Here is a 19,907-nt window from a genome sequence, read left to right on the forward strand (position 1 = left end):
GAGTCATTGGGTTTTCACAAACTAAAAACCAAACACATATTTCTTTGGAGTTCACAGAATAAAATCTTTTGAAATGTGTGGTCTGTTTTCAAACTTTGTATTAAATAAGTGGTCCTTGACATTAAAAGAAAAAAACACTGGAGAAAATCAATGTTACACAAACAAACAACTGCATACATCTACATCTTAATTTGGCTAAACCTCCCACACACTGCTACAATCTTAAGACAAATAATAATGACTTCAATAAGCTTATAAATCAGTTTTCTCAGGCTTACTTCCATCGTGTAATGTTGGCCCATGTTGGCCCTGCTGCTGCGCTCTCTCTCTCTCGCCCGCAGTGCATTGTGGTCATTGTGGTCTGTGTGTGTTGAAGCTGCTGCACCGGAATCTGAAGAATTTTAGGTGTCCGCCAAGTCTGCTATTCATCGTCGGCTCGTCTTGCCTGTACCTCCATCTGAACTCAACTTTCTGCGGACAATATATAAGGTAAAGCTACCATATTTATCTCTACGTCATCGCCAGATTACGTCATCTTAATAGCTTGTTAAACGGAGAGAAAGCGACGACGCTAACATTAGCTGTGTAAGTTAACATCCTGCAGGAGAAGCTACTCGGCTAGTGAGTTGTTAATGCTAAGCCTGTCTGTACTAGTTACAGAGCAGTTAGTGGGGGCTGTTAGCTTTGGTAAATAGCCTAGTTTGGGTTTGTTTTGATGGGTTTTAAAGAAGAAGAATGATTATGCATCATGATATTTTCAGCATCAGTCACACCCACTGAGATGTTCCCGTTATAAAAACAGCCGCTGTTAGGCTAATAAACTAGCTAATTTAAATACAAGTAACTTTCTAATATGAAAGGATAGTTAGCTAGTGTAGGTTAACTTATCATCTTTCCACTGATTATCGTGGCGGAAAATGATATTTTAATGCCTCCAAACTAGCTTTGTATATAGCCAGGTCATATGTGAGCCATTTTCATCCCTCCAGTCTGAGGGTGTGTTTCTCACGGCTTCACTTCATCATAACTACATACAACATAACAAGATACCAGACAAATACACGTCGTGAGTATAGCTGTGTCTCTTTCATCCTCGGATCACTGCAGCTGTAGCTCAACTGTTTTAGCCGGAAAAAGTAGTTTTTTTTTTTTTTTTTTTCTTCTCTGTGGTGAGACACAGCTCTCTCACACAGCAGACTTCCTGTCTCTCACACTCAGGCCTGTCAGTAAAACATACCCTCCATTTTAGATAAGGTCAATAGATGTCTGAAATGTGGACTAATTCGACTTTCAGTAGCAGATGTTTTCATTACGTTTCTCTATATGTGATGCAGTCTTTTTTTTTTCCCCTTCAGGGCTACAAGGAGAAAAATGTCTCAGGCTGACAAAATGAAGGTGAGACAAACACTACATGTGAACTGATACAGTTTACTACAGTAATACCTACTTCTGCTTCAGGAGCTCTACAAGAAGAGCTGTAATGATTAGGAGAAAGTGTGTGTGTGTGTGTGTGTGTGTTTTGCAGTTATTCTTCAAGTCAAGTGTCATGTGATGTCTTCTGTTGTCTTTTTATTCAGTCCAGGTTTCTTGTTTTAAAGTGGTAAATCCCACCCATTTAAAGCGGGACAATTTGTGCTTCCTGCATTCTGATGCGGTTCCCAACAGGGGTATTACTGAGTCACTCAGGCGAATGCTCCGTGGGCTTCTCACCACCCTCATGACCTCCTGATGTGGCTTCATGCAGACAGAAAGCCCCACAGGCAGAGCAAGAACACACCACATAACAGGCTTATCAGTCTTGACCTCTGCTGAAAGGCCGGCACAGGGAGGTTGTAAATCTGAAACACTGTGAGGCAAAAATGGGGAAACTTATCGATAACATGAACTCTCAGTTATTGATTTGAATTAGCCTCTGACAGATGTTGCTACAGTTAAATGCTGTCCTGTTTGCAGGCGTCTCCTTGGTCTGTCTTTCTGTGTAGGAGAGGGCTGTAAACACTGTAATGATGGCTGGAAGGTCTTTTGCGAATAGACTGCACAGAAGTCATTGTTGCCCTCTTAAATAACCTGGCTGTCTGTGAACAGATGTCTCCTAAGTTGTTACAATATGAGCTCTAATACTCGGCTGTCATATTTTTTTTTTTTTGCTACAAAGCCAAACCATGTTTCACTTTTTCCTGATTTGAGAGGAAGTCGTGTTCAAAGCTGTGCTCTTTCAACTTCAGTTTTTATGTCACCAAACATGTTTTTCTTGAAACTCACGAACCTCTTGTCTTCTCACGTCTTTCTACAGCAGGGACAGTTCAACAACCCCGAGACTCCAGGGTATGTCGGATTTGCCAACCTGCCAAATCAGGTGCATCGCAAGTCAGTAAAGAAAGGTTTTGAGTTCACGTTGATGGTGGTAGGTGAGTGTCTCTTCACGGTTACAAACACTGAATTTATTTTGTGACTGTTTAAGCTTTATTCTGGCTCATGTGTGTTTGTGTGATAATGTGAATTTGCCTGCACAGTTGTTTAAATCATATACCTGCTTTCTATGACATCTACCCAACAGTTTGACATTTCTTCACCTCTGTAGTTCCTTTTCATTTAATATATGCACGTTACCTCGGCTTTTTCCTTGACATCGGTAAAATAAATATTTCAGTGAGCATGAAGTCAGCAGAAAATGTCAGATGTCGCATCAGTATAGAAGCTCAGCTGGCACAGCAGCAGCGTAAACTCTTGATGTGAAAACTGTGACTCTGTGAACCTCCCTGCTTGTGTGCGAGGGGGAGGGTAGAAGCTCCCCCTCACAGACAAGCTGTATGCTCATCCTTTTTGCTTTAAAATAAACCAGAGAGGAATGCAGCCGGCAGGCCTCCAGGGTCTGATTCACACAGTGGACGAGGGCCTGCTGGCCCCTCTACTTCAAGAACACTAACTGAGTGCTTACTTGGCCTTCTTAGTGACCCATGTTCTTAATGAAATCAGTTTTCTACTGCAGATTGAGATTACTGCACATAGAACCCACACATGGAAATAGAATGAAAAATAATATGCATACTTTTTTAGTACCTCACTGCAAACACTTGTTTTTTATCTCTCGTACCCCTTTTCCACATGCTTCTAAAACTGATGAAATTATGACTTTGATTTTCAGTACATGCTTCTCTTGAAAGTTGGCAGATATGATGTAGTAAAGACTGTAAAGCTTTGCTCTGGTGGTGCTGCTGGGAGCCACAGTAGTCGCATTCCAGGGTTAATGGTCTTTAGGTTTTCAAGACAGTGATTTTACTTACTGGAAGACTAAACAAATACTTGACGGGTCCGTGTCTTTATTGCAAGCTTCATCCTTCGAAGTGTCAATGTTCACTGCCTTTGGTATCTTTTTTATCTGCTTGTTCTAGCCCTGTCTTGCTGTAGGTATAAAGAAAAAGACATGATAGTTTAGTTCATTCAAACTCAAATAACATCAGCAGAGATCTGAAAGACAATTGAATTCATCTAAAGGAGTCAGGTTGAGGAGGAGCTCCTGGTTATTTTGTGTGTGAAGGTAAAACCTTCCCAGCAGACTGATGATGAACATTAGCACACCTTTCTCAGGTTCCGGTTGGATCTGTTTAATCAACCGCCTGACAACAATCTGGGAAAGATGAAGAGTAGTAGTATTTTGTATCCTTGTATCCGTCATTATTAATAATAGCTCTTTTTCTAAAAACACCCGACAATACTTCTGGCATTTGAAGCAATTGTGTAATATCTTTTCATGTCTCATATTGATCTGGACTTTGGCCTGATCATTTCCTTGCTGTCTTCTCTTAAAAGGTGAATCTGGACTTGGGAAATCGACCCTGATCAACAGCCTCTTCCTCACTGACCTTTACCCTGAAAGAGTCATCCCAGGAGCAGCAGGTAAAACACACATGCATCGAACCATTCCTATTCAAAGCTGAATTTGTGATTTTTATTTGAACCTTCTGAAACACTTTCTCATCCTGTGTATTAAAATCACATGATTGACAAGTACAACTTTGCACTGCCAGTCACTTTGTCCTTTCTTGTTCTTCTCATAGAAAAGATCGAAAGGACGGTTCAGATCGAGGCGTCAACAGTAGAAATCGAGGAGCGAGGAGTGAAGCTGCGTCTCACTGTGGTGGACACACCGGGATACGGAGACGCAATCAACAGCCAAGACTGGTATGAAATCTTTTCAGGCTGTATGCTGATAAAAAGATGAGCCTTTTTTTAGATTTAGCTGACAGTGTCAGTTCTGTGATCTTCAACAGTGACGAGCTGGAACGTCTTGATCTTATGATTTAAATCTTAAGAACAGTAGTGGGACAATTTCCGTTCCATTATTTTATTTTAATGTATTTTGGGCCTTTTTATGCCTTTATTTAGAGACAGGACAGTGAATAGAGTCAGAAATCAGGGAGCGAGAGAGAGTGGAGAATGACATGCAGGAAAGGAGCCACAGGCCTGATCTGAACCTGGACCGGAAGGAGGATTATAACTTCTGTAGATGGGGCGTGCGCACTAACCACAACAAGGCCTTTTAATCTCCATAGCAATGTATGAATCTGAAAAAAATCAAAAAAACCTAAATGTATATATGTTTCAAATTCTCCAACTGCATGAACTGAAGTCTAACTGAATACGCCGACTATTGAACGTTGTATCATGTGCTTTCTTTTTAAACCCTTTCTAACATTTAAGGTCTATAGGAGTTTACAATGTTACTGTATCAAAGTGTCATGACTTTATTAGCAGGATCATTTTCCAGTTTGTGCTTCAGGTCTTTTGTTTGGCCCCCCGTGTACTTATTTTATAAAATGATTATAAGAACCTAATTATAGGATTAAAACAACAATGCATGGTTCTCACATTTTCATATTATTGCTCTCTTTCAGTTTCAGCACCATCATCAGCTACATTGATGATCAGTTTGAGCGTTACCTCCATGACGAGAGCGGGCTCAACCGTAGACACATTGTGGACAATAGAGTCCACTGCTGCTTTTATTTCATCTCTCCGCTCGGCCATGGGTGAGTCCTAATTCTTTACATCCAGCTCTGGAAAAAGTAAGAGGCCACTGCTAAGATATGTGCTTATTTCTGGTTCTACTATTCATAGGTTTTTGTTTGAATAAAATCAACATGTTGTAACCAGCTTCTCTCCAAAACTTCCCCTCCTTCAAAGAAAATATTCTCATTTAGGTATTTCATTTGTGGAAATTACAGCTGGGTAGGATAGAGAGCAGCATCATTTGAAGACAAGTTTCTGTATTTAAACAACAGAATACTAATGTTTTAATTTAAGAGTTCAGGAATCAATACTTAAAGTTGACAGAAATGTTCATTTGATTCAAACACAAGCTTGAGATTAGTGCGATGGCCGACGTAACCAAACTAGTGCTGGTGTTAACGTTGCTAACTGGACTTTTTACATCCTTACACACACATACACAGTTACTGTCCCACTATGTTGAAGAGCAGAGTCGCCTGAATGGATAACTTTGTTAAATGAAAGTCATAGCAGAGAAATGGCGGGAAACTTTTAGCATTTCAAACAACGTTTTTCAACTTGGCATGCTCTTGACAGCCGTAACAGTGTTTTACGTTTTCATGTGGTATAAGATGTTTTTGAGAACTTAACGTGTGTGGACGTTTAAAGTTTATTTAAACGGAGGAGGAAAACCTCAGTTTAAAAAGTGTGGACTAGGCCAAAGTTAGTAAAAGTTAAGCTAACTATATTTGATGTGCTATCTCTTCTGAATGTCTTGATGATAAGTTTCTCTTCCCCCCCTTTGCTTGTCTGTTTCCTGTCCGAGCAGCCTGAAACCCCTGGATGTTCAGTTCATGAAGGCCATTCACAATAAGGTCAACGTGGTTCCTGTCATCGCCAAGGCAGACACACTCACCCTCAAAGAGAGGGAGAGGCTCAAGCGCAGGGTGAGGAAAACAGAGTCGACCATTGTTCAGGGTTTTTTTTTTCTTTTTTTCTCCAGTTCCTGAAATAAACTGTAGCTATCATGTGCTGCTGGTCACCGCTTCATCCACTGAGTGAACATTGTGTAGTATACAGTGTTCAAACATTTCAAAAGGTAGAGAAATCATAGCAGGACAACAAGTCTTGAGCTCATGAGAGGCTCACGAGACCAAATGGTTTTGATTTATAGGGTCATTTTCTTTACGTCCTGACCTAGTACAACTGGTCGTTTTTAACCTGCATTTTGTTGGTCAGATTCTGGATGAGATTGATGAACATGGAATCAAGATTTACCACCTTCCTGATGCTGAGTCGGATGAGGATGAGGACTTCAAAGAGCAGACCAGAATCCTCAAGGTATGCTCGCCATTCACTAGAAAGCATCCTGATACTCTTAAGTCTAGTCTTTAGTGTTGTCATTGTGTGTGTGGTTAAACCATTACTGAAGACACATGAACATCTATCCTTTTCCAGGCTAGCATCCCATTTGCAGTGGTGGGATCCAACCAGCAGATTGAAGCCAAGGGGAAGAAGGTGAGGGGCCGCCTGTACCCCTGGGGAGTCGTTGAGGTGGAGAATCCAGAACACAACGATTTCCTCAAGCTGCGAATCATGCTGATGTGAGTGATAGAGGCTGTTTGTGTTTGAAAGAAAAACACAGAGTGAAAAAGAGAAGCTTTCTACCTCTAAAACTGTGTATATCCTGTCTGATTCCCAACAAGTGCTGTGAGAAGAAACTGCAGCCAGCGTGTCAGTTTGCCAGGATGCTTTAAAACACAACGAGAGCAAGTCCACCCCTGCCAATAGCTCCTTTGTTAAGGTGTAACTAATTAGAAAAGGGATGGAGCCAAGGCAGGAAAGAAGAAAAACATTAGCTGTGTCCCAAATTGGTACTAAGTAGCAGCAACACTGACGGTGTAAATTGGTTTGGCTAAAATAAAGACAACATAACAAGATAGTTTCTCCCCATGAGAGATACAGTAGAGCGGTTTTATTGTTCCTCTTTCTGATTCTGATACCTGACAATTGGTGTACCGATCCAATTCTAGTACGATTAAGTCAATACACAGTCGTATCTTAAAGCCTTAGTGCTTCTGTCAGTGTATGGCAAGACTAATGCTATCCCCATAAACTGGAACCATGGCATACTGTGCACATTGTTATTACCAAATTATGATCTTTGACAACTCTTCTTCACTGCTCTAAAACGGTAGTCCAAAATAGGAGCCATAATAAACCCACCGTAGCTTAGGCTGCTGTTTTGGAGAGATTTAGAACAGTTGATTTCTGGTGCAACAGTTTTAAAGGTATTGGAGGCATATCATTTTTATTGTTACAAAACTTTCTTTTATTGGAGTTTTTCAATTATTCCAAACATCCTTTGTTAATACAGTGGTCAGTCTGGCAGACGATACAGTGTGGAATGGAATAGAAAGGCATGTGAACAAAAATATAACCGGGACAAAGGTGCCACAGATGTTACAGATGTTGTTCTCTCAACCGTCTGTGTCTCAACTGGAGGCCTATGTTGTATTGATCATGACCATTATTTGGTTTCTAAAACTTGCATGTAATAAGAAACTCCCAGTGTTTCCTTGGTAATATAAGTATGTTTTTCCATAGAGGCAGATATTGATAGATTTTTAAGATATTCATCCAGACCTGGTCTGTTCACAGCAATTACCCTTTTAGCATGTAGGAGACACAAGTCTACATATGTATGCTCACTTTTCTTGGTAATAAACTCTTGGATAAATACTCACAATCTTAGCATACAGGAGACCCTCAGTTTTGTTTTTTGTTTTTTAACTAATCATATCAAGAACCTCCTCCCAGATAATAACAGTGGTAATGGTATCATGACAACCCAACAGTGGAGCTAACATCTGTAGTTTATAAATGTCTGCACGAGTGAATTGGATTGTGACTTTTTTTCCACAGAACCCACATGCAGGATCTACAGGAAGTGACCCAGGACCTTCACTACGAGAACTTCCGCTCGGACCGCCTCAAGCGGGGTGGCAGGTTGTCCTCCCATGGTTACGTTCTGCCTCTGTCTCCTGCGTACGTCAGCTTGCTTCTCTGCACCTCCCCCACCTCAAACAGCAAACCTCTGATAAGAGCAGTATTAAATGTCATAGACAGCAACAGAAAACACAACACAGTCAGGCTCTAAAACCAAACACACAGCACATACAACAGGAATAAAACACCCAGAAGTGTTAGAGGAAGCTCAGTAAGTAGAATCATCCTAGTATAATGATCATGATGTTGTTGAACATGTTTCATTCTGTAGTGAAGTAGATCTAACTCATCATTCTGCATGTTAAACAGTGCGACCAGGCAGATTTTTAAATATATACTGTGGGCCTCGGTGGTTTGTGGTTTTCCATGGTTAGTTTGTAGCTAAATGGCTCGTGTAAGTTTAAGTATCAGTCGAGGTTTTCAACAGGATTACTGTGTCATTTAACATAGTGTGGATATTTCATCATTTAACCCTCAAAGTAGACCAAAAAGATCCTTTTTAAACTGCCTTCTAAAGCCAACCCAGGATGAGGAAGGGCTTTTACCCTCTCGTTGGCTCGCCATCGTCCAATGATGGCAGCACGGTCTTGATTTGTCCATTCCCATGAGCAAGACTGTTGGAGGTACAGTTTTTTTCTATTCCAGTTTAGTGGGGGGTACTGCTGTTCCCCTGACTCTCACGCCCGCTGCTCCTCTCTGGAACCTTACCGCTTTCATCTCTTTGTAGTCATCTTGTAGACGTCCACTTTTCTATCACCACTAACCCACTGACTCCTTCACTTTCTCAATGTGGCTTTTTTTTGTCATTTTATGCCTAATGCCTCCACAGATGGTACAATGTGCACTCTCAGGCTCGCACACACAAACACACCAACTTCTCCGCTTAACCGGTCATTGTGCTTTGTTAATAACCGCACAGAGAAATGTCACGTGCCTAACCGACTGCATTTTAACTTGAGGATGAATTTTGTTGATTGGCATACATTCTGCAGAAATATCGGAGATTGATTCTATAGCCTCTCAGTACTATCAAAAGTAACTTTAGCTGTGTCATTACAGCAGGAATGGGCCGGAGCCGGAGGAAATGGACAAAGACATGATCCTGCAGGAGAAGGAGGCTGAGGTAGGATATCTCAGACACTACTCATTCTCTGTCAAGGTTTGATACAGGAATAAGGAATAATAAATGTATGCATTCTTTCAAGGACTTAGAAAGTTTATTGAAAGTAATCTCTCACATGTATACAAACCTTTGAAGCTGGAGTTGACAGTTAGCTTAGCATCATAACTGGAGGCAAAGGGTAACTTCGACCAGTGAACTTTGGACTTGATAGTGAGACTTTTTTTATTTACTTTTTTAGTTTGATCTGTACAAGGATAACTTTTTCTATGGTTCCCAGTGTTCATGCTTAGATAGGATAGGGTGGTATAGTTGAATCTGTTCAGTACTTGTAGAACTATTCTGGTTCACTATTGTTTCTTGTTAAAGTAGTTCATAGCCCTTTTCAGACTGTGTTTCCACAAAAGCGCCATACCTAAGCTCAGCTGTCGTTATGTCTTTGTGCATTCATACTGATTCTGAATCTGCTATGGTGTAATATTCAAACTGCGTTTCGGCGTTGTGGAAGAACGGCACAGCGGGAGCTCCACAGACACACACAGTCAGACATGCATACGGCGCTGCGCTCCACCTCTTGCTTAGCTGATTTGGTCTTGTTTCTCTTACTACCTCCGAAGACAGTACAGAGGGGGGGATCAATTAGTCACCTCATTATGCCTCTGAGACATTCAGATTGAAGGGGAAACATCACAGGGACGTAAATATCTGGCCTTAAAACGGCATGTGGAAGCAGTTAATACAACTTGATCACAGGAGTTTTTAATAAAACATTCAGTAAGAACAATGTGCCAAATCATGAGTAAATAAACCAAAAAGTTTGTCACTTGAAAATAGTTTAGTTAATAGTTTACATGGCAAACGTTGATGTTCTTTTGTGGTTCAGTTGAGACGGATGCAGGAGATGATCGCCAAGATGCAGGCCCAGATGCAGAAGCAGGGAGACGGAGAAGGAGACGGCCTACATGTGTGAAAAAAAACAACAAAGGTAGGAGCCACACCGATGCACACTGAAGTCACCCACTGTGAGGCAATCTCACTGCAAACACTGCACCACGTGTTCTGAATGTGACACCTTATCTTCTATTTCTGTAACTTAAATGCCAAAATAAGACATGGTTATCTGTTGATACTGGTCTTTTGTGAGGCCACACTTGACTTTTAGTTGCATTATTTGTAACTTTTTCTGTTCGTTCCCTCTGCAGGTTTTGGAGCCACTGCCAGAGTTTGACTCTAGAAGGACGACTGATACAAGAGGAGGGGAAAAATCCTTCTGGTTATCGACTCATACGGCTTGCCACTATTTTTTTTATTTCCAATCCATTATTGGATCTGGATTCCTTTTCTTTCAAGAGAACATACAGTAAAGTATATTCAAACAGTGTTATGTTTATATATTCACACAGTTCTTTTTCTTAAACTTTTGCCAGTTACTTAAATGAAGTCACAAGAACCATTTCTACAAAAATGGTTACAAAAATGGTTACATACAGTATATTTACATAAACAGCACAGTCATTGGGATGTCCTGTTATTTTTTTAGTTTTCTTACTTGTTTTGTTCTTGTTATTTTGCTATTGAGGAAACCAAAGTTTTTTTTCTGCTTGTATTAAGTGCTTTTAGTTCTAAAACATCTCAGGCGCTCACCTTTTATTGGGAGAGTCGACAGAATTAGCTTTTCATGCCATTGTGACGCCATAACCTCAATATTCTTTCTCTCTATTTTGTATTCGCTCTTTAAAGAAGTGAGCAGGAAAGCTACCCATAAAGATTTACTCAATGTTAATTCTAAGACCCTCCTCTTCTGCATGAGCCCTCGACTCTGTCTGGTAAAACTTGAGGTGAACTTTCCCTGTCGTGTTGATTTGGGATCAGCTTCTCCCTCATGTCCAAATCGAATCCATTATTGCATCTCTCCATCAGTGTCTTTGCATACAATGGAATTAAAGTGTTGTGAAGCTCCTCTTGAGATGGACTTGTTTTAAAATGAACTGTGACCCTGGACCTCTTACAGTTTTCCCCATACATGTCAAATGAAGGACGGACAAATGAGGTGTCGCGCCTCTGTTTGGTGCTTTCAGTTATCTCCATGTAACTTCCCCAACTCTGTCAAGTGAAGTCATGTGCCAGGGAGCATTTACTGTTTTTATATTTTAATTGATGCAGCCAGTACAAACCGCTGAGCACTTTGTGGTTTCCATGACTACAGAGATTACAGGTGACCCAATGAAGTCAGTGTAGCCAACGTTTCCCTCACCAGCCAAGATGTGAGTTCTTGACATTCCTCTTTGTGCTGTTTATACCCAATATTAATAAAGAGCAGAATATTGTTTTTGATGCATATATTGTAATAAAAGTTTTATCAAACTTAGAGCATCTTCTGTGGTCCATTCCTTTTTATTCACCTTCAAATGACCAAATATAGAACAATAAAAATACATCTGGTATCTTCCTGTTGACATGATAGTTTGGTCTCAGTCATTAATGGACTCGAGCTACTCACACCTACACATTCACACACTGACCAAGGACACATCGGACATGTAGCTGCAGTGTGCATGTGTTAGTTTAATGCTTGTTTTTTCCCAACTTGTGTATGTTGTTTTGTATAATAATGCAGTTATAACATTTTTTTTGTACCAAGGTGATGTCCTATAGTTTAATATATAATGGCAGTTAAAAATCAACTAAGGTATGCACTATGTTATGGATGAGTGCTCCACCACAGATTAGTCAAGAGTGTCATCATGAGCACAGAACCGGTCTGTGCCGTGAGGCAGACAAAGAAGAAAGCTCACACAAAACATGTTTCTCTGTCAGCTTACCGTTTAACATAGAACAGAGTTTTGTCATTGTTTGATGTGACATTCATTTCTATAAGAAGCAGAAAAACAACAGGAAACAGGACATTTTCCATAGACTTTATTATAGTTTTTTTCTTCAGTCTAACAGGTATACACAACGCTCTAAGTAACATGGCTTTTTTGTCTTAAATACTCTCCGCTCTTAAAGAAAAACTGTAAAAATATTTAATTATAACTAATTAAAAGATCTCTTGTGGACAGGACAGGGAAGGATGCAAAGATACAAGGGGTGTTGTGGGGGGGGGGGGGGGTCTTCTGTGGTCCTTGTCTGAGGGGTTGGGGGGGTCTGGGAGACAAATAAACGTGGGTTAGGGGTTCAGTTACATCCAGCTGGAGTTTCACCGCGAAGACTGGGTGGTGTTACCATTTAAAGAAAACCTGAAAGAAGGATATGAAATCCATGAATTTAGAGAAATCAACGTCTTCTGCAGAACAATGACACACACACACACACAGCTGTGACAGTTTTTGGTTTCTCACCTGCACACTCTCTCCATCATGTGCGTGACGAGGCGGTCGGAGATCCCCGGACAGGACTCCTCTGCCAGGTTAAAGGCATTTTCCAGCTCCTCGATTGCTCCTACGCCAGCGCCGCTCGCCCGTCGCTTCTCCTTTAACTGATGGAGGTGAGAGAAGTACCAGAATGACTGCCAAAGCCTTCATGCCCTCTCTTGTTTGATTTGAACAGACATGAATTATTACTTTATTGATACGACAGCTCAAGACAAACAGCCAATGTGGGGAGGAGAGAGAGTGGGGTAGACATGCATTAAAGGGTCGAGGCCATGAGTGGAACCTGCGACCGATGCATTTAGGACTGTAGGCTCTTATATTGGGTGCCTGCCTGCCCAGTAGAAACATTTTTCATGTTGTCCTGTATAGAGCAGGAAACACTTTCTGGCACTAAAGAAAGGAGGGAGTATACTTCTCCTTAAAATCAACTTAATCAGTTTCCAAGGCCACTTACACATGCACACAGACAACATCAGCACAGATCAGAATCCCTCTAAGCTCCAGAGTTTGACATTAATCTACCAGGAGGAAACATTGAGCCCCTTTTCTGCATTGTGTTTGACAGACTCTCCTGATTCCTGTCTACTTATTTCTCCTCCAAATCCATCAAATAATGGGTCATATGTCATCTAGTAAAGTTGTTTTTTTGTTTTAAATATGTATTTGTTTTAGCCTTGTTGTGCCTTTATTTTAGAAATTGGACAGTGGAGAGAGTGGGGAACGACATGCGGGAAAGGAGCCACAGGTCGGACTCTAATCCGGGCCGCACGCTTTCAAGGACTTCATCCTCTGTACATGGGGCGCACACACTAACCAGTAGGCTACCGACGCCCCTATTGAAGTTATTTTAGGTAACTCTCTGGCCAGTGTGCTATGCTATGTTATTTACTGTGATCTAACATCCTTTGTCCTCTTGATCTAACTTCCTTTGACTTGGCCCTTTAATGTTTCTCACTATGTTTGGGATCTTTTCTCTTGCTTATCCTGCTTTTTCTCAAAGCACTTTGTTAAATCTTGTTCTTAAAGCTGTAAATATATTATTATTTTATTACATGTGCACATACTGTGACCACTAACAACTTAAACGTGTTTTAAATGGACCTTGCCTAAATGAACCTTTCCAGAGCTCAATAGTGAAGAAGTAACCGGGTCATCTTACCAGCGACTCCGTGATTCCAATTTCTGTAATAAGAATATTTTCTGGTTTCTTTTCTCCTCTTAGAGGAGTTTATGTTTACATGCTAATTTTATCACAGTTTGAAGATGTTTGCTCTGCGCTAAGGTTTACTTAGCACAATGGAAACCTCATAGTTTTTATCACAGTATCCAGGTTCCTGATCATCTGTGTGCAGTTCAGTCTTCATTTCTCACCATCCCAGTTACTATGTTAAGTAACTACAGAGAGTATTCAAAAACCTGGTTAAAGTCTTAACCAGCCACAGTATCTTGATTTCTAACATAGTAGTCCAGGTAGTACATCCAGGTATCTCAAAACCAGGATAAGGGCTAATAAGGGCTTATGCACGACACATAACCAGGACACTTTTTTTAGACTGGATTAACTGCTCTAGATAACGCCCTGCTACTGGTTTCAGGAAACTGTCCACTGTTGTACAAACGTATCATTTTTGTTGTTGTTGTTGTTGTTAATAGTAATCATACTTTTGTATGCACTGCAAACAAAGTAATGTTTGTGTGGTGTTATCTCATTTTCTGGACTAAGAATTTTGCAGACGTAAATGCTGCATGGGAAAGAAATCTTGTCTGGAAGACATTTAACACAAAACGCAGGCTTCACTGAAATCATGGAGAATATAACATCTGTTCCCAGAGGCATATACACGGTGATAGAAGATGATTGCTGAAGTGTTCTGAGATTGGATGAGCCTGTAAATAGTGCAGTGAATAGTTTGAATCAGAGTTGTGTAATCAGAAACAATTTGGCCTACCTCTCTGAAAATGGGTGTTACCAAAGCAGACAGGCATTGTGACTTAGGTTGTCTTTTCACCAAATCCCCTGACTGGGAAAAGGAAAAAAAGATGGTTAAAAGGATAAATAAAAACATTTGACTTGTGTATAGTGCAGTTGGATGAGTCTTACATCTGAATCTGTGTGTGTGTAGCCCTTCTGTAGCTTGTTCAGAGAGGAGGGTCTGACTGTGGGGAAGGTCCACATCGGACACGTGTCCACGTCACCGTCAGCATCCCTTAAGCAAGGATGGAAAGATAAGAGCAGAGATGAGAGCAGAGATTTTTATAATATGAGGAGGAACAAATATGACCCAATTTTAACACAATCAATCGATGACCTAATTCTAATTTATAGAAGACGTTTCTATTAAGGACATTTTTTTTTATTCATGGATCTATGTGTGTATGTGGGTTAATTAAGCAACAACTTCCAGGGCTGAGGAATGAAGCCAAATCAAATGCTTAAAACTGCAGTTCTTCCAGTGGCCACTTGAGGCAGGCTCCAACAGTGAGTCGGTCCTCGTTAGGGCCCATTTTAAAATGCCTATTATTACATACTTTGAGTCACAGATGGTGGACAGCTCAGTGAATAACTGAACTAAACTTCTCCACTGTGTCTTTGTTGTTGGCGCCTTTTGGATATCCTTCATATTTGCTGTGCATTGACTTTATTTAGAGGCTGCCCAAGAAAATGATTTCAATAAAGAGATTCTAGTATTTCTTAAAGCCTTAAATGGCAGCAAACACGTCCAACTTCCACATAATCTCCATGCGCGCCGCGGTCCATCAGCGCTGCATGCTACACCGTAGTTCACTGCCGCTCTAATCAGTCATTGTGGGGATTGGGGGTAATGGATGAAGTCAGTAAATGAGTCTATACCGTATTTCAAACAGTCAATGGTGTAGATATAGTTAGTTTGTCATTTTATTTTAGCCTACATAATCAGGCCTGTTATTTGCCAGATATGATTTTTTACACACAAGCTTGTAAATCTGAAAAAACAAGAAAGGATTTGTTTCATGGAACAGAGTTTCAGTTTTTTTTTTTTTTTTTTTGAGCAAATATCCGGTAGAAAGTGTACAACCGAAGGGTATGACAGTTGGGCCCTATGATTTAATGAACTGCAAAACGCGCAGGTCGTGGTATTAGCTGAAATGTAGGTGTGAGGCAGGTCTAGGTTTTTAATATCTAATATCTAATCTGTGTTTTTATAAAATGATGCTGAGTTTGAAGCACGTCTGAAGAAGCTGCAGCTTCTCCTTTGCTGCTCTGCTGTCTGCATGGCGTCGTGCTGACCTACATTAATATACAGAGCTTTGCAGCCATCACACCACCTGTTGACTTTGAGTGCAATGAAACACAGTTTGTGATCCATACAGACTCAGTCTTTATGGTCGGGAACACACTTGAGCCGGTCAAACTTTATCAAACAGTCTGCTGTAACCTGTGAACTAATCATTATTCACAGATGGAATTTTCTTTTAGTTTGTAATGTTGTAATACAGTGGCAGTTCCAGAGGGTAGCAGTGGTGGCTCGGTCTGATTCAATAAAACACATCGTAAATCACAGAATTCAGAAAAATGCATAGGGCCTCATGAGAGGCTGTCTTCAGACTCACATATCCGAGTCATCAGAGCTGGATTCCTCCCCGTGCCCCTCTGACTTCCAGCGGCGGTAACGGTCAATCAGCTCTGTCAAATAGGCCGTCTTCTTTGTGTAACGTGTTATGAACTTGTGTTTCAGGAGCTCTTTGGCTGTTGGCCTCTGTGAGAAACATTAGAAAGACAGAAGCAGCCAAAAGATGAACATTCAGTAGCAGGATGAAGAATAACCCAGACGACAACAGTCGTCTAGATATAACAATTCTTCACCCTCACATTGTTTAGACTTTACAAGAATGTGATGTGGATTGGGTTTGAAATTTCTATTAAGTCCAAGGCACACTAATCCACTCACAATGACCCAAGTCTTACACTCATAACAACAGTGCCAATCTGGAATTATTCTCCAATTTTCTGACCCTAATTACAGGCAACCAAAAGCATGTCTGAGCCCCTTTTAGCTCCACTACAATGTCTGTACATGGACGAATTACTTACAAAACGAGGGTCTTTATTTAGACAAGCCTCCACAAACTCTTTGAAGGGCTTGCTGTAAGGTCCCTCCAGTGTGGGTGGAGTGTTTTTCGGGATGAGGAAAAGGACCCTCATGGGGTGAAGGTCAGAGTTTGGAGGTTCCCCTTTAGCCAATTCAATGGCTGTGATTCCTAGGGACCAAATATCAGCCTGAGGGGGAGAGACGTGTAAGAAAGGTGTGTTTACTGTACGTCGGACACCAGAAACAGTGTGAATATAGTTTCCTTACTCAAGTGATATGCATCCTATTACCCTTCCCAAGCAGAAAAGTTAATTTAGCATCTCTTTGTCACAGCTTTCACCAACACCATCACATTAAATAGATCTACCAAACTGAGGACACATTTTTTCACCCAAAAGTGAGAAAAGCAAAAAAAAAAAAAAAAAAAGCCCCAAAATACCTAAGACATCGTTCACTTAAAGCAGAAACACATGGATCCTTTTGCTTAATCCACAGACACACCTTAAAGTCGTAGGCGGACTGTTTGATAACCTCTGGAGCCATCCAGAAAGGTGTGCCGACGAATGTGTTCCTCTTTATCTGGGTATCTGTGAGCTGTCCTGCCACCCCGAAATCTGCCAGCTTCACCTCGCCCTGCTCCGACAAGAGCACATTGGCAGCTGGGAGAGGGAGACAGAGAGAGAAATAACATCACAATACATGGAGAAATAATTTGAGCAGAGCTAAAAAAAATTAAAAAAAAAAAAGGCTTGTAGACATTTCGAATGAATGATTGAGTCTCATTTGGAGGTAATAGTAAGTCATGAAACGCTGAAGCAAATCATATACATTAACCAAGAGTAGTTTTAGAAAAGGCAGAACTATCATTATTTGGGGTTTTGTGCCCAACAGATGGGCGGAATAAGGGTCAAGGGATGTTTTACAGTCTTTTCCCCAGTTTTATTTTGGAGAGCACAAACAGCAACACACATCAGAAGCCGTACTGAAGGAAAGCAGACCACACTAACAGAATCAACCCCAACATCTAACCGACTTTCTATCTTGGTTGATCCGTCAGCTGGCTGTCATTTGTTTGTGATTCACCAATGATTTAGTAAAGTAACATCAGCTTTAGATAACACCATACACAGCACCATATATAGCTGTAAACTATACTCCTCCAGTATGCTGTGATGCACTCAGATGGTGTTAATTCATTAATGTATGCAGCAATACGCATACTGCATGGACATATTCCGTCCAGCATCTGGTTAAGACTTACTCATCATATCGCTCATCACTGCTCGACATTAAGTGTCTGCTATGGAGCTTAAATCAAAGCACTTTAAAGTGAATATACAGTCAACACACAAAGAGCGTGATATCTGTCTTAATACAATTGAAAGAGGACATGTGTCTCGCTATCTTTAAGAGGCTTGATGAAGGAAGGGACGCTTTTTTAAATGCATGAACAGAGTGCTTATTACCTTTGATATCTCTATGAATCTTTCTTTCAGAATGCAGATACTCCAAACCCTTCAGTATTTCCCTCAGTATAGTAGCAATGTAAGTCTCTTCAAGAGGCCCTGGACGGAGCTAGGAGGGGCAGCAGATCCACCAGAACAATGTGGAAGTTTGGGGAGAGGGAGAGAGTCAAAAACAAGTCAAGTTAGGCTTCTCAAGCGTAAACATTACCACCTTGCACAACACTTGAATTACACTTTGTAAGCTGTATACAAATATAAATCTGATTACCAAATCCAGAGCAGATCCTCCACCTAAATACTCCATGATAATCCACAGCTTGGTCCCCTGAAAGGACAACATGTTTGATGAAAGATTCAAAACGCTCTCTTTGCCTTTTCCTGTTTGATATAACTTAAAATAATCAGTGTCTGCATTCCTTCATAAATGTTAACACCTCACCTTCAGGTATGATCCAAAATACTTGGTAACAAAAGGGCTATCGCACTGGCTCAGCACTGTGATCTCCTGTTGGATGTCTTCTATCTCATCCTCTGCCTCCTCCAGATCTATTATTTTAATCGCCACCACCTCCTTTGTGCGGTTGTTGATGCCTTTGTAGACCTCCCCAAAGGACCCCTTCCCAATCCGCTCCTGCTTGGTGAAGTACTCCTCGGGGTCCAACCGGGTGTTCTGGTCAAGTCACAGCAGCAAAAGAAATAACTGAATCTGACAATGGAAGATGTGATGACTGTTCTTAAGGCCTGATCTGTGTGTTTATAAACACGACAACTGGTTGAACTTGTAAATGTCTTCATTATAAAGGTTAATAAGACGTGACGGTGGGAGATAAATCTGTCTTTTGGCTTGTATAATAATGTTCTACCTCAAGCCACAAACATAAAAAAGATGATGATTAACCTTTGTAATGTTTACCACCAGTCTTCTATTCAGTCCATGTAATCACACAGACTGTAGATCCAACTTTGTTGCCAGGATGTAATTCAAGAAGCATGACACTTCAGTGGTTTTCTGCTCCATAACAGCAGGAAATGAGTGAAGACTTTGACTGAATGAGAGTCACATAAAGAAGTCTTTCAATCTTAATAATGTATTTGTATTTCCAGTATGTGACAGTCATAGTCCTAAAACAATGGGGACTTTGATCATCATGAATTCGCACATGTAATGAAGAGTTTCTGACCACACATTTTGTCAGCAGGGTTACCTCTAACAGATGCAACATTTAGACCGTTTTATCACTTGATTTGATGGCTGAGACCCCCACCCACCTATTCATGGAGGAGCTGACAGTCATGGGGGGTTCGCCTAGTCTCAGACAAGAAGCAGGGAGGTGACAGTTAGTGAAAAGAGGATTTCTGTACCTGGTTTTGCATGTTTTTAAGGTGTGCCATCCCCGCTGTAGGTTGGACAGGGACAGGGACAGCCCCAGCTCTCTCTTTCCGAAGTTATCAAATGGTGCTTTCGGGGTTTTCTTCCCCTCTTTGCTGTCTAGGAAGCTAGCTAGGTCGCTAGCCAACCAGATAAACACCCAATCTGCTGGCGTTAACGGGGCTGTCACTCCGCTCGCTGTTTTCGGCCTCCAAGTCCAACGGAGGACCGACGAGCCCGGCGAGACAACGAGCTACTGACCGAGAGACTCCATTTGTGTCGGCGTTGATGAACAAGACGAGAAATAAACTCCTTCCGTGTATAAATATTTAATTCATTTCAAGCAACGTTTAGCCTGTTGTTCATTTGAAGCTTGAGGAGGACAAAATAATGGCCCAGATGGACGACGCATGCGCATCGGTTTTGAGCCAGATGGAATTGTGGGAGTTGTATTCCTAAAAGTTTTTCTGTAAAATGTCTTTTCTCTGTTAATATCTCTTCCATAAAGAC

General features: G+C 41.0%; 2 protein-coding genes across 6 annotated transcripts; one reads left to right on the top strand and one right to left on the bottom strand.

Moving 5' to 3' along the window:
• Positions 1 to 333: 333 nt before the first annotated feature.
• On the top strand, positions 334 to 11,486 carry septin2 (septin 2). Of its 5 annotated transcripts, none has more exons than XM_061043479.1 (13): positions 334 to 489; positions 1,356 to 1,395; positions 2,294 to 2,408; positions 3,811 to 3,897; positions 4,059 to 4,182; positions 4,896 to 5,030; positions 5,819 to 5,936; positions 6,229 to 6,330; positions 6,448 to 6,593; positions 7,915 to 8,037; positions 9,058 to 9,121; positions 10,002 to 10,103; positions 10,321 to 11,486. In XM_061043479.1, the coding sequence occupies exons 2-12, from the start codon at positions 1,372 to 1,374 to the stop codon at positions 10,086 to 10,088; spliced, it is 1,125 nt and encodes a 374-aa protein (XP_060899462.1). In that variant the 5' UTR covers positions 334 to 489; positions 1,356 to 1,371; the 3' UTR covers positions 10,089 to 10,103; positions 10,321 to 11,486. The 5 variants fall into 5 exon arrangements, with proteins under 5 accessions (XP_060899462.1, XP_060899465.1, XP_060899466.1 ...); XM_061043482.1 differs by having other exon boundaries at positions 9,061 to 9,121; XM_061043483.1 differs by having other exon boundaries at positions 7,915 to 7,998.
• A 536-nt stretch (positions 11,487 to 12,022) lies between these two features.
• stk25b (serine/threonine kinase 25b) lies at positions 12,023 to 19,817 on the bottom strand. Its single transcript, XM_061043475.1, has 11 exons — positions 19,391 to 19,817; positions 18,468 to 18,698; positions 18,297 to 18,353; positions 18,029 to 18,137; positions 17,064 to 17,221; positions 16,565 to 16,750; positions 16,084 to 16,229; positions 14,594 to 14,699; positions 14,442 to 14,513; positions 12,460 to 12,596; positions 12,023 to 12,357 (listed from the first exon to the last, which is right to left on the bottom strand). The coding sequence occupies exons 1-11, from the start codon at positions 19,418 to 19,420 to the stop codon at positions 12,318 to 12,320; spliced, it is 1,272 nt and encodes a 423-aa protein (XP_060899458.1). The 5' UTR covers positions 19,421 to 19,817; the 3' UTR covers positions 12,023 to 12,317.
• Between the last annotated feature and the right edge of the window lie 90 nt (positions 19,818 to 19,907).

Source organism: Labrus mixtus, chromosome 8 (assembly GCF_963584025.1).
Source record: "Labrus mixtus chromosome 8, fLabMix1.1, whole genome shotgun sequence".
NCBI classification, from domain to species: domain Eukaryota; kingdom Metazoa; phylum Chordata; class Actinopteri; order Labriformes; family Labridae; genus Labrus; species Labrus mixtus.

Coding starts and splice junctions, on each gene's coding strand:
- stk25b (XM_061043475.1), bottom strand. CDS start 19,420: ATGGCACACCTTAAAAACATGCAAAACCAG. Junction 18,699..19,390: donor TTAAAAACATGCAAAACCAG/GTACAGAAATCC, acceptor TGACTTGACCAG/AACACCCGGTTGGACCCCGA. Junction 12,597..14,441: donor TAACACCCATTTTCAGAGAG/GTAGGCCAAATT, acceptor CACCTCCATCAG/TTAAAGGAGAAGCGACGGGC.
- septin2 (XM_061043479.1), top strand. CDS start 1,372: ATGTCTCAGGCTGACAAAATGAAG. Junction 3,898..4,058: donor AGTCATCCCAGGAGCAGCAG/GTAAAACACACA, acceptor TTCTTCTCATAG/AAAAGATCGAAAGGACGGTT. Junction 5,031..5,818: donor ATCTCTCCGCTCGGCCATGG/GTGAGTCCTAAT, acceptor CTGTCCGAGCAG/CCTGAAACCCCTGGATGTTC.